Here is a 13,571-nt window from a genome sequence, read left to right on the forward strand (position 1 = left end):
AAATTTGAAATTTATGGTTAATTTTGCTAGTTATCAAAAATATCAATTGCATAAATATAGTGTTTATGATTATCTATAATAAATTTATGTTTTTGTCTAATAAATAAATCAAGGATAATCACCAAAATGACACAATGATCAACTTTTTATAGATAGATGTAACAAAATAGATGTAGCAAAAGCCAGAACAATGTTCATGTATGCAAATAACAAATTTCTAATTTAATAATTTTGATACCCCTACTTAATGTTATAAGATTTTCTCAAACCAAAACCAACTTTGAAATTTTGTATAACTTCAAAACTTGAAAAAGAAAATATATGAAGACCGTTTTTTATTCGAATGTTGACACAATGGACATAAGTTCTTATCATATCTATATAATGTTTTTTTGAAGTATACAAAAAATACATTTTCAAGTTCTAAACTCATAAACAATGAAAAATGTGTTCGACACTCCAAGGAAAGAGTCCTAAAAAACATGTATCCATACTTATTGTAGAAATCGATTGCGTACGTTTATTATCAAAAGAAATTATTCGAACATTTATTCTCAAAATAATTTGACACACCGACACTTATTGCAGAATCGGAGATCAAGTCCAATGAATGATCAAGCCATCGACTGCAATATAATCATAATACAGAAATGGTCAAAATATAAGATAAAATTACGGTCCATTTATAATAAATAACAAAATTATAGAAACTAAAACAACATTACAGAAATTATAGCGAGAATATACAACTAATAAACCCACTTAAATAACTTTCAATTTAAAAGTCAATGAGGATAATTTTGAATTCATGAGTCAATTGATGATATATTTATTAATTATTTACCATAATAAAAAACTACAAATAAAAACAAGGGGCGTTACGTAGCGTTGGCGTGAAGGCAGCTCCGGTTTTGTGCTAATAAAATTATAATTATTTTAAGATAATTCAGAGAAAGAAATAATGCCAAAACTTTGTTTCTAGTGAAGATATACTTTGTTTTTTTGATTTCAATTTCCAAATTTCGATCATTCAAGCCAATAATAAACATTGCAGAAGAATCTTTATTAATGGCACCCACTCGATAAAGAAGTTTCTATTTTCCTTCGGTTGAACCCTAACGAGTAATCAATCACTCTTCAATTTGGGAATTTTTTAGGGCTACGGTGTTGGAATTCACTCGTCCTGTGCGCAAGCTCTATATTTAGGGTTTCGTATGATTGTAAGGAAAGATATGAGCTGGCGAAGAGTAGCAAACTCCTTACAGGCTTTTTCTGCTCATACTGCACTCTTTTGCTTCACGCTTTTGCTCGTTCTTAAACTCGATCATCTTGTATCCTACTCCTGGTGGTCAGTTTCGATTTCCTTTTGCTTTATGTTTTTGTGCATGGATTTTATTATGTTTGATGTTATGATGTTTGAATTATTGGAAATGTTATTGGGGTTTTTGTATACTTATGTTTGCTTCGAGATTTGGCTCCTTTTTCGAGATTATCCTCTCTAAACATGTTTACCCAAAGTTCGTATGCGAGTTGAGATTGAAAGATAGGGTTTTGGTTCTTAAAACCGAAGGTTTTTCAATACTGTATGCATGAATTGCAGAATCAAAGCATAATGGATGATTTATTGTTGTATGCAGGGTCATTTTCTTCCCGCTTTTTCTATTTCATGCTGTCGTTGCCAGAGGAAGATTCTCATTACCTGCACCATCAGTTCCCCACGGCCGTGATGTATGATCTCTTTCTTTTTCTTCTTTTCCATCATCATTTTTCTTTCACTATAATAAGCAAGACTATAATGTATGAAAAACCTGTATAAACCTTATGAACTGTGTCATTTCCAAATCTTACATTATGCATCAGGGAATACTTTTCCTTTCTCTTTTGTGCAGTGGGCACCATGCCATGCAGTTGTTGCCACACCTTTGCTTATTGCATTTGAACTGCTTCTTTGCATCTATCTTGAAAATAGCCATGGTATGACAACAACATATTAACTGTTAACATAATAATCTTATGTATATTGTGTTCAGTCAAGGTTCTGATTCCACACTAATTTTGTTTTGTGCAGTTACTAAGCCTCCACCTGTAAGCCTGCAGATTGTCTTCCTTCCTCTTTTGGCATTTGAAGTAACCATTCTTGTTGACAATTTCAGGTGTTTTTTTTTTTTTTTTTTTGAAAAACTGTCTATTCTCTTTACAGCTGGATTCTGCTAATTTGCAATGTATATAACTGATAATCTATCTATGATATACAGAATGTGCAAGGCCTTATTACCTGGAGATGATGAAAGTGTGAGCGATGATGCAATATGGGAGACACTTCCTGTAAGTTCATTTGATAAAGAATGCATATTCATATCATTATATGTATATATATACCTTCACTTTTGTTCTCATATTTAACCAAAAGACACCATTGTCCTTAAGAAAGTTAAATATTTTCTTTTTTCAGCATTTCTGGGTTGCTATATCCATGGTTTTCTTCATTGCTGCCACTGTATTCACCCTCCTGAAGTTATGTGGTAATATTTTTTGTTCTAATCTATATATATATATATATATATATATATATATATATATATATATATATATATATATATATATATATATATATATTCCATTTATGAATCAAAGATCACCATGTTGGTTTTTTAATTACTTGTATTCATTTAACAGGTTTTGTAGATGCATTAGGCTGGTGGGACCTGCTCATAAATTTCGGGTATATTTCTTACGACAGATTTTTTCCATGTTTATTTTAAAGGATATTCTAAGTTTTTGCAATTTGTTGTTATATTTCAGAATTGCAGAATGCTTTTCCTTTCTTGTTTGTACAAAATGGTCAAATCCAGTGATTCATAGAAACATGCATGCATCTGAAGCCAGCTCATCATCGAATGCTATTAGATATCTTGATTGGAATAGTGGGTTAGTGGTTTCTTCAGAGGATACCTCTGAAGACAGCATGTGTAGTCTACAAGATGTTGGTGGACACATCATGAAAATTCCAATAATTGCTTTCCAAATCCTCCTTTGTATGCATTTGGAGGTAATTATTCTTTAAAAGTTTTCCCCTCTTCAACCCATTTGTAACTAACACAATGTTTCAGGGAAAACCTGCTGCTGCTAGATCTTTGTCTCTTCCTGTGATCTTCTCTCCTCTATTTTTATTACAAGGAGTAGGAGTCCTACTTTCTGGATCAAGGTTAGGGGAGAAAATCGTCATTTTACTACGCCAAGGAAGTGGGACTGGAACATATTTTACATATTCTGCCCGTGCCCGTGACTGCTTTGGCTTTTTGCACCGTGGATCCAGGTATACATACAATCTGATGATTGGTTAAGATTTTCTCACCTTTTAATTTTACGGATTTACCCTTGGTGACTTGTTCGTGTAGGCTGCTTGGTTGGTGGTCTATAGATGAAGGAAGCCGAGAAGAACAGGCACGGCTTTACCATGATGGAGCTTCAGGGTAAGATCGTAATTACACAAAAAAAAAAAAAAAATCAGAATTCCATTCCAATGAACAAAAAGTTGTTTGTTTTGGGTGTTTGTATTTGTGCAGTTACAACACTTTTTGTGGTTATCCACCTGAAATAGTTAAAAAAATGCCAAAGAAGGATCTTGCTGAGGAGGTAAGCATATCATATCCATATTTTCAGTTTTGGTACTAAATTTTTTTTTTCTAACAACTTTGGTCCTTATTTGAAGTTGTTATAACTTATAACGTTTTTGTTTTTGGTCCTGTGTTCCAAGTAAAATGAGTATTTTTGTGATAAAAAGTTGCAATAAACAGCAGCTATATCCGGGGACCAGAAACAAAAACAACTCCAAATAAGGACCAAAGTTGTTAAAAAAAACTTTTTGGGACCAAAAATTGTATAAATTAAAAATAATAAATCTGACTAGTGTGTAATTATTATTTTCTTCTTCCAGGTTTGGAGACTTCAAGCAGCTCTGGGTGAGCAAACAGAAATCACAAAATTTAGCCAACAGGAATATGAAAGACTTCAAAATGTAAAATTCTAAATTCTTATAAATTACTATTCTGTTTATAAATCTGATTAAATAAATGGATTATTATTATCAGGAAAAAGTGCTATGTCGGGTTTGCTTTGAAGGAGAAATAAGCACGGTACTCCTCCCCTGTAGGCATCGCATCCTTTGCAGGTACAAAAAGTTTGAGTTTTTGTCAAATCACACCAAACACAGTACAGTCTGTTCTGTTCTGTCATGTCCTGTCTAATTGTAAGGAAATTTGATTTTTTTTGGCAGTACGTGTTGTGAAAAGTGCAAGAAATGTCCGATATGTCGTGTGAGTATCGAGGAGCGGCTACCTGTATATGATGTATAGTTTTTTATTTTAAGTCAAAGCTCGGAGTTGACTGGACCCATGAAGCCGTGCAGTAATTAGTCACATCACGCAATGGATTGTCTGGTTGGAGCTTCAGCTTTGCATTTTACAGACATACAAAAACAAAAATTGTGCTTTCTTCATATAATAACTTATCATATACTTTTTGGTTTGTTTTTTTTTTTTTTTTTTTTGGTGGGTAGAATGTAAATATGTGAAGAGGGTATTTACATCTAACAGCTCAATTTCAGAAGTCTGTCAAAGGTGTATGTGGATTTGGATTGCAACTTAATTTAGTGTTCTGCTCAATTTCATCTTCGTTTGCCCTTAGTGAAAATCTCATTTACGTAATCAAATTGTGATTGTAATTTTTTTGACCAATTTCTTACTATAATATAAATAAGTTGGTAGGCTATATTTGTAATTATGTTTAGATTAAAAAATATACATTAAAACTTGTATGCAAATATATATAAGAAAGCTAGTGGTGATGTCTAATGTGTTTCGGTGGTCTTATATTTTCAACTTTGCTCTTTTATAAAGAGACTGTATGTTATTTTGCTATTATATTGAGTCCATTTCTTTTAAATATGGACAATTTCTATAATGTTGCCATTATACACAGATCATTTCTCTATGTTTTTACACAAGGAACCATTAAATAGGGACCAAAACTATAACCAACACAAATTATAAATTACAGGAACCAAAACTACAGTTGTTGAAATTAAAAATTATAGGTACTAAAAATATGATTAATACAAACTAAAAACCACAGGGACCGAAAGTAAATATCTTACTTTAAAAAATTAAAACTACAGAGACTAAAAATGTAATTAGCATAAATCAAAAAGTATAAAGAATAAAATTGCAATTACCTTATTTAGGTTATATGATATGCCCTATAAAGAGTTGAGGACGTCAAAATTGTTGCAAAGGTTTTATTAGGCCACAATGGCTATGAAAGGGTTGCCTTTTGACCCAAATTTAAGTAGAACAATCGTCGCGAGAGGTACAAAATGCGCTTGAGGCTATTTCAATATGCATTTAATTTATAAAGGAAAATGAATAAAAGAAATTAATAAATAACACTGTGATCTCCATGATCAATCCACCAAAAGAAAATATTGACAACGACCAAGTGTTACCACATTATTGGTGTTAATTTTTTTTTAACCAAATATACTTTTTTTAAGCAGCAAGAGAGAAATATATTAAAATAACAAACACTTAGCTAGAAGCTAAGGTGCAAAGTGCAATATATAGAAAGGTCCAGATGAAATTACATATTAGAAATAAAGTGAAAAAAATGGTGAAATACTCCAATCCATCCAACTTCCACACCCAAGTTTACTTCTATGTTTACACCCCATATAGGAGATGAATATAACATTATCTGTTACCTTTGTATGATGGATTTTCAATTCCTTAAATAATCTGCCATTTATTTCCATATGTTCTAGCGTAAACAATACACAATGGAGTTGAAGATTGTTCTTTCCCTTGGACAATTCCCCCAGGACGCTCCAAATTCAATGAACTCCCTAAAATTAGAAAAATGTTGCGTGTTGATCCCACACCATGAAGATCCATTCACGAACTCTTTTTACAAAATCGCATTTTACTAGTAGATGGTCGGCCGTTTTAGATTCATTGTTGCAGATCCGACACAGTTATCAACTAGTGATGTGGCTACATGAATTCTAGACAATAAAACCCTCTATATGATGCATCTAACTTTTAATGACACCATTTTCTCCCAAAAGATTACTGGACCATGGTAGTGGTTGATTTTCGCATCTATGAATCACCTCATAGTGTTGACATTATATAGTGCCCATCCGGGTTTAACATAAACTTAAAACCAAAAGAAGATTGTGGAGGAATGTCCATCAAACCAATACTTGGGTATAACCGCCATAACTCATTTAGAGTTATTGCATCATTTGGATATTGATTCCAATTCCCTGTGAAACCGTTGGCCGATATCCAATCCTCAAGCCTGCAACATTTAACCTTCTCCCTATGGTATATAGCTAGGAATCGGTCTTGAAAAGGAGAGTTTCCACACCAGATATCATTCCAAAACAGAATATTCAAGCCGCGTCCGGGAATCAGCCTGAATAACGTGTTCCAATCTATATTAATCTCTTCCATGTGACGAATCGCCTTGTGTATGTTGCACCACATGTCAGTTGATGTTTTCCTTGCAATGTATGTGGCAAGTTTTTTTTATAGGGATGAGCAAAGGAACCGACCGGCTGAAACCGGCTTGAACCGAACCCGGCCCGGGAACCGAAGTTGGCCAAAATTAAGAATCGAACCGGACCATCGGTTCTACCAGTTCCCGGTTCTTACCGTGTCTTCAATGTTGGAACCAGTCATCAAGAAATAGCAACAAACAGTTCCAGTTTTTGCCGGTTCTACAGGTTCCGGTTCCTACTGGTTCCCGGTTTCAAAAATACACAAGAATATCATCCCGGTCCCGGCCCGAATGGTTTTATCCTGTACCGATTCCGGCCAGTTCCCTGGTCCATATGTTCATCCCTACTTTTTTAGATTATGAATGGTAATGATTGCTCTCCTCCACAACTGTTCTCCCTCGTTTTGTAACCACCACCACCATTTGGTGAGCAGAGCTATGTTCTGGGCTTTTAGAGAGCCAACTCCGAGGCCTCCATCCTTTTTTTCTGCAACTATCTTGGATGAGTTCACTTAATGTATCTTGTTTTTTTTCTTAAATCCCACCCCATAAAAATCTACGCCTTATTTTTTCAAGGAGATGGAAAATGCCATGTAGTACATTGAACAAAGACATATAATAAGTTGGAAGGCTATTTAAAACCGATTTTATTAAGGTGAGGCGCCCGCCAAATGAAAGAGCTTTGGTCTTCCAAGTTGATAATTTGGACTTAAACTTATCAACAATAGGCTGCCAGTTTTTCTTTAATGACATATTTGTGCCGACTAGGATCTCCGGTTAGGTAAATGGGAAACCTCCTTCCAAACATCCCAAGACTCTTGCCATTCGAAGACATTTCAAACATCCTAAGACTCTTGCCATTCGAAGACATTTCTATGTCAAGATTTGATGAAATTTACTTTGAGACAAGATGAAAATATTTAATCAGATGAAATATGAAAATATTTAAGTATACTAAACTATAAATTTCATTTTATTTTTTACAAATAAGAAATACATACATATCAAAATTTATGATTTTTTTCTTTTTATGAATATAGACAAATAAATTGATATACTTATTTATAAAAACGGTTTTATTAAAAACCAAAATTATGTATATCTTAAATATCAAAGTATGGCTTATATTCAAAATATCATATCTCCATAAACTTTTGAAGTATCATCTTTCTCCAATTATTTTTAATATTTTTAGACATTTTATAATTACTATAAAAACTTATTTTTATCAATTAATTTACTATTATGCATCTCTTATAAAGTCTATGTTAAAAAATCATCTATACCCTTCATAACATTTCAAAATATCACATTTACCTAAATTGTTATTTTGATTGGTTCTAGTAAGTTTTAAGCCATAGAGAAAATTAATTAAAAAGGAAAATACTGATTCAGATTTTCGTTTATAATTCTCTTGATCAAAAAACTGATTTTGTTAAAAATAATGTTTTTTTATTGCATAAACTTTAAAACACTAATATGATGTTCTTGTCTAAAACTAAAAAAAAAAATGATATTCGATTAACAAGAATTTTAACGTGATTATAAGCAACTTGTGCAAATTATAGGCTATAGAATTTTGGATCAAAGATTACAATCTAATTAATCATTGTAACTTCGTTAGCAATTATTCCAGCAAATCCAATTGATACTTCAATCAAAACCCCAACCCAAAAGATGACAAAATAAAGTACAAAAAGATATAAAACATAGACGAAAACATCATATAACATACAAAAACTCGACTATCCTCCAGAAACTAGAGAGCCTAAAATGTTCATATGATGCATGACTACTACAATTTTATAAAAACAGATGCTGCATTTATATCCAAACATCCACTTTGTAACAAGTTTTTTCATTAAAAAAAAAAAAGAAGAAGGCAAACATAAGTAATATTCATTGTTATATTTGGTGTAGAATGGGCGCACGACAACACGAAGAATAACTTCCAATCATTCTCTAAAGTTTCTGTAACCAGAAAACAAAAGACAGTTTTGGTAAGTTTTAAGCTTAATCGTTCTTCATAACCTTCAAAAAGGAAACACAAAAATGGATCTTTTTTGTGCAACTTATGTTGCAATCAAGATTTCTGATCTGGGATTTTGAAAACAAGCAAAAGGGTATATGATTGGGTTATTTTCTTGATAACCTTGCAAAAAAACTCAAAAAAAAAAAGGATCTTTTTATAAGCAATTTTAAATAGTTCTGATCTGGGATTTTGAGAAAAAGCAAAAGGGTATGATTGTGTTGTTTTCTTGAATACCTTGCAAAAAAACACAAAAAGTGGATCTTTTTATGCAAAATTCAATTAGTAATCAAGATTTCTGATCTGGGATTTTGAAAACAAACCAAAGGGAATTATTTGAGTTATTTTCTTGATAAACCTTTGCAAGAAGACAAAAATTAGATCCTTTTGTGCATTTTAAGTAGTAATCAAGATCTCTTATATCTGGAAAGCAAGAAGGAAAGATTTGAGTTATTTTCTACATAAATAAAACACACAAAATGGATCTTTTTTATGCAATTTAAGTAGTAATCAAGATTTTGATCTGGTATTTTAAAAGCAAGCAAAAGGGTACAGCTATGTTATTATCAAACAATTACCTAAATGGAGAAATATACTTGTCAACCAATGCCTTGTCTTGATCATTATAAAAGAACCATTTTTCATCAGAAATAATTGCATCTCCACAACAAGAATCTGCAAATTTTGTTATATAAATAAGTAAATAAACACACATGTTCGAATTTACCTCATAAATCCACAAACTAACCTTGAAGCAAGATGCCAATTTTATCAGAATAACCCTTCAATCTCCAAAGTTTGCATCCATTTCTGTCCAAAAGTTCAGGTTCCAATCTAACTATATACGATTCACGAGGCACCTCTTTGTGTGTACAAAATCACAAAACAAATCAACAAAAAGTACAAGTTCTAAAGCACATGATAAGATTACTATATATGGAAAGGTACAAACTTTAAAGCAAGGAAAGATCCTACCAACCTCTCAAATCCAAAGAATTAGCAAGGGTTTGAGCAGTTTCAGCCTTGATCTTTAAAAGAAGATCTTTTTGTTCAGAAATGGAAAGTGGGACACCATTACTTGAAAGTATAGTTTTTGCCACCTCATCTTGTATCTTTTTCTTCATGTTTTTCTCCTATCAAGACCACAAACCATTAACAAAACAAAAATATTATATAAAATAAAAAAACAGATTCCCGGTTTTTAGAATGTGAATTACCTTCTCACGATTAGCACTCAACTTCTCTTTTGCTTTCTTCTTCTCCACCACATTTTGTTCTTCAATCCACAATCTCATCTTTCTATAACCAAATAATAAAACCATTCAGATATAATATAACAACAACAATACACAAATCCCATAACAAAACCAATCAGATATAATCAAGAATAAAGAAATGGGAAATGACTTAACGCAGTGCAAAGGGCTTCATCACATAAAAAGTTCAAAAGCCGGAGCTTTTTTGAAAAGTTTAATTCGTTGTAATCATTAAAACACTCCACAAGACTCTTTTGTGACAGAATCTGGGATTCAGTAATACACTCTTTAAAATCCTCCTCCCATGATTTTCCTGAATATCTGCATAAAATTAGAGAGCATCGTTTAACTTTAATAATGCCATCAACTATCAACTAACTAACTAACTTTACATTTAATTGAAGTAATAAAAAAAAAACGTACTTTATTCCCGAATCTTCTTCTATTAAAGAGAGCAATCTAATATGGAACTGAACAATTAACGCTTCATGTGTTTTATGTGCATCCGCGCATGTCAATTCGCGAAGTATAATTTCAGGTTGCCCTTTCTTTACCTCAAAAACCTAATATCACAAAGAAGTTATACACATTTTGAGCATAAAAGTTTCCTAATTTGATCCAAGATTACTTAAAGTTTGAAGCTTTTTTATGTAAGAATATTAATTAACATCTACAAAAACAAACATTGGCGTTACGATCTCTTTTCAACCTTGAAATATTACCTAAAACATCAAAGTTCCCGACTTTTGTAATACATATGGTAGGTTCTTGATTTTATCAAACTTACCTCTCCAAAAGTTTCACAGAATTCTAATAACTGCAAAGCATGTCCAATGTCTCCTGAAGGCATGTCAATGCCTGCTAGATTGGTTAACTCGGTGCCTTGTGGTAGTTGAATCTCCACTTTATGACCTTCATTCATGTCCTCAATCGCGTCTTTTTCATCCTAGCAACATTTAACAAGGATTATAAGAAGCATTTGAGCTTTTTAAACCACTTTCATGTTCATTTTTAACCTACTGTAACATTTTATAAAGTTTAAACTTACCTCACTTTCGAGATCAACTTCTTCTTTCATCACTTTTGTTTCCAGTTCATCTTTTGGTTCCTATATGTTCATTTCAGGCAATTCGCATGAGGCTTCCAAAATCTTGTTTCCTTGTGTGTGTGTGTGTGTGGGGGGGGGGGGGGGGGGGGGGGGGGGGGGGGGGGGAATGTACCTTATTATCAGAAACCTTTTGCCTTTTTCGTGAGCCACCATCAGCTCTTTTCACCAGTGTGGAGCCTTTAATGTTTAAAAGATTGGAAACCGATGAATACCCGTTTTTTTTAGCAGTATGAGCAAGCGTCCCAGTTGGAATACGACCACTCTTCTTCCTAAAACATCCTCATTTTCACTATATTATCGCTCTCATAAAAAGGTTTACAGTTACAGGTATGTAAAAGAGGAACCCTAAATAGCATTATCTTTCAAGAATATCGTAATCCCTTCCCCAAAAGATGTGTTATGGTTTGACGTGTAAGGTTAAAAGGGTACTTGTTGATTGCAAAATTGGAATGAATGTTATTGCCAAAATAATACAAACAATATGTTATCCGTGGTACTTGTTTGTTTGGAAAAGGTATTGAAAAGTTCATAGGTTATTCAATTTATAAATTGAAAAGTACCAAATCTGGTAAAGTCAAATTTGAAGCTTTTTTTAGGGGAATCAGATCTTGAAAACGGAGATATGTAGCAATATATCAGATCGACAACAGCACTTACATGCAAAAACTGCAATTACAAATTCCTCTACATCTGGGGCATTTCCAATCAGCCGATGCCGCAGCTTCTTCCGCATTCTCTCCATATCTGATTCAACGGAAAAAAATCAACAAAATCCAAACCCTAAATCCCCTCAATCTCTCAGATCCATAAACGTAAACACGGTAAATAAACTGATCGATCAACAAGTAGGTCAAATTAAACAAAGATCACCTGTTTAGAAGACATGCTTGACATACATTAAGTGGGCATTGCTTCTTGTTATCGCCCTGGTTGGTGCAGGTCACCGAAAAGTCCATGGTTTTCTGTCGACACTGACCACAAAACACATATTTTAATCTCTAGATTGCCAAGAAAACATGGATCTTTTTGTGGAAAAACAGTCAAACACACACATTGCATGGAGCCATGGAGTGGTACCTGGTGACAAGTTTTTCCATTTTTGGAATCGTAGATTCTGTTACCAACGACGCGAACACCTGGAGATTTTGTGCGTTTGGGAGTTGAGGAAGAAGAAGAAGGATTGAGTTGATTTTTTTTGGGTGTTTGGGGGCGAGTTGACTCATCCTGAATCGACTTCGGCTTCGGCTTCGGCTTCGATTTCCTTTTCGTCTTAGTTTTGGTGGTGGTGGTGGTAGTGTTTAAGTCGATTTGAGTGGTTGTGGATTTAGAGGAAGCGGAAGTACGATTTGCAGCCATGGATGTGACTGATCGAAGCTTTGAACTATCCGACCTCCACTATGACGCCGTGAGATTGTGAGACTCTTGTCTGGACTGGAGGCGAAATTTTCTCTGGTGTATGGGTGACCCCACCATATAAATACACAACATACTCATTAATTTTTATTTTATATCACATATTCTATAAATAACCATGTAAATATAACATATTCAATAGTTTTTCCAACATTTCATTATCTTATACAAGTAGAAAGTAGAAAATGATGACTAAGTTTTATATTTGTTTTGACTTTTGCATATATATCTTAAATGTTAAATCCTTTTTACAAGTTTAAACTTCTGTTGCATTTATATTTATATGAAAAATCCTAAAATATAATTTGACAATGATATTATATCATTACATAAATCAATATAATAACGTTTAACACATGTGAAATCTATAAAAAAGATATTTTGTTTTGTTTTCTTTTGAATCGAAACAAAAAGAAAAACAGCGGTTTTCTATCCGAACGTTTAATTTATATTTTCATTATTAACCGTCAAACAAATTATATTTTAAGGATAATCTTAAATTTATATAGTTAATATGATTTTTTTTAACAATAAACTCTCGATTTATATAGTTAATATGATTTTTTTTAACAATAAACTCTCGATATACTTATAATTGTATTCTAATGTGGACAATTATGTGGTAAGTCGATAGACACTTTGTCATCCTCCTTACATGAAATGGAAAATGTCATTACAGTAATTATATTCTAACCTTATTTACTATTAAGCTTTAATTATTTTTTAAGAATAAATTTCAAAAGATTTGTAGTTGTATTCGATTTTTGAAAAAGTACTCGGTTATACGGTTTCTTTCTGGCACTGTTGTAAAAATCTTGAGTAGGTCCCGATTAATCCCTAGGCGCTACTCGACTGATTAGAGAGCGCCTAACGATTAATCATTGCATTAGTGACGAGTTTAGAATAGAAAATCACCTGGTTCACTAACAAGGTTCAACCGGGTTGATTCAAGAGAAAATCGGGTTCATCTGGAGCGGCTCAACTAGAAAAATACATAGTTCAAATTGTATAAAAACTAGTGGTGAAAAAACATAGTCCAAAGTGTTCCTTAAAAACCCAACTTAAACTTGCAGTAATGTCGGTATTAGACATCAACAAGCTTTATTGCGTGGAAGAGTAAAAAATGAATCGTGTATTTATAATAGAAAACCTCTTATCGTTTTCTTTTTGGAGTTGATGCGGAACTCCTTCATGCCATCAAATATTA

At 32.8% G+C, this 13,571-nt stretch overlaps 2 protein-coding genes across 2 annotated transcripts; one reads left to right on the top strand and one right to left on the bottom strand.

The window, feature by feature from the left end:
• Positions 1-950: 950 nt before the first annotated feature.
• Positions 951-4,669, top strand: LOC111915655 (uncharacterized). Its single transcript, XM_023911300.3, has 14 exons — positions 951-1,348; positions 1,638-1,728; positions 1,890-1,974; positions 2,069-2,153; positions 2,256-2,325; positions 2,453-2,522; positions 2,677-2,722; positions 2,803-3,049; positions 3,111-3,316; positions 3,399-3,473; positions 3,567-3,636; positions 3,938-4,018; positions 4,092-4,171; positions 4,277-4,669. The coding sequence occupies exons 1-14, from the start codon at positions 1,215-1,217 to the stop codon at positions 4,353-4,355; spliced, it is 1,419 nt and encodes a 472-aa protein (XP_023767068.1). The 5' UTR covers positions 951-1,214; the 3' UTR covers positions 4,356-4,669.
• Positions 4,670-8,268: 3,599 nt separating this feature from the next.
• LOC111915656 (uncharacterized) lies at positions 8,269-12,418 on the bottom strand. The gene is made up of 13 exons (XM_052764171.1): positions 12,029-12,418; positions 11,822-11,922; positions 11,609-11,695; positions 11,064-11,220; positions 10,892-10,951; positions 10,631-10,789; positions 10,267-10,406; positions 10,000-10,164; positions 9,805-9,886; positions 9,567-9,720; positions 9,336-9,449; positions 9,166-9,262; positions 8,269-8,529 (listed from the first exon to the last, which is right to left on the bottom strand). The coding sequence occupies exons 1-13, from the start codon at positions 12,305-12,307 to the stop codon at positions 8,514-8,516; spliced, it is 1,611 nt and encodes a 536-aa protein (XP_052620131.1). The 5' UTR covers positions 12,308-12,418; the 3' UTR covers positions 8,269-8,513.
• Between the last annotated feature and the right edge of the window lie 1,153 nt (positions 12,419-13,571).

The sequence above is a fragment of the Lactuca sativa genome, chromosome 5 (genome assembly GCF_002870075.4).
Source record: "Lactuca sativa cultivar Salinas chromosome 5, Lsat_Salinas_v11, whole genome shotgun sequence".
Classification (NCBI taxonomy): Eukaryota; Viridiplantae; Streptophyta; class Magnoliopsida; order Asterales; family Asteraceae; genus Lactuca; species Lactuca sativa.

Excerpts from the sequence above, each read along its gene's own strand:
- LOC111915655 (XM_023911300.3), top strand. The coding sequence starts at position 1,215 with ATGATTGTAAGGAAAGATATGAGCTGGCGAAGAGTAGCAAACTCCTTA. Across the intron at positions 1,729-1,889 it reads CAGTTCCCCACGGCCGTGAT|TGGGCACCATGCCATGCAGT; the intron begins GTATGATCTCTT and ends TCTTTTGTGCAG. Across the intron at positions 3,474-3,566 it reads TACCATGATGGAGCTTCAGG|TTACAACACTTTTTGTGGTT; the intron begins GTAAGATCGTAA and ends GTATTTGTGCAG.
- LOC111915656 (XM_052764171.1), bottom strand. The coding sequence starts at position 12,307 with ATGGCTGCAAATCGTACTTCCGCTTCCTCTAAATCCACAACCACTCAA. Across the intron at positions 10,790-10,891 it reads AAGTTGATCTCGAAAGTGAG|GATGAAAAAGACGCGATTGA; the intron begins GTAAGTTTAAAC and ends AAATGTTGCTAG. Across the intron at positions 9,263-9,335 it reads AATTGGCATCTTGCTTCAAG|ATTCTTGTTGTGGAGATGCA; the intron begins GTTAGTTTGTGG and ends CAAAATTTGCAG.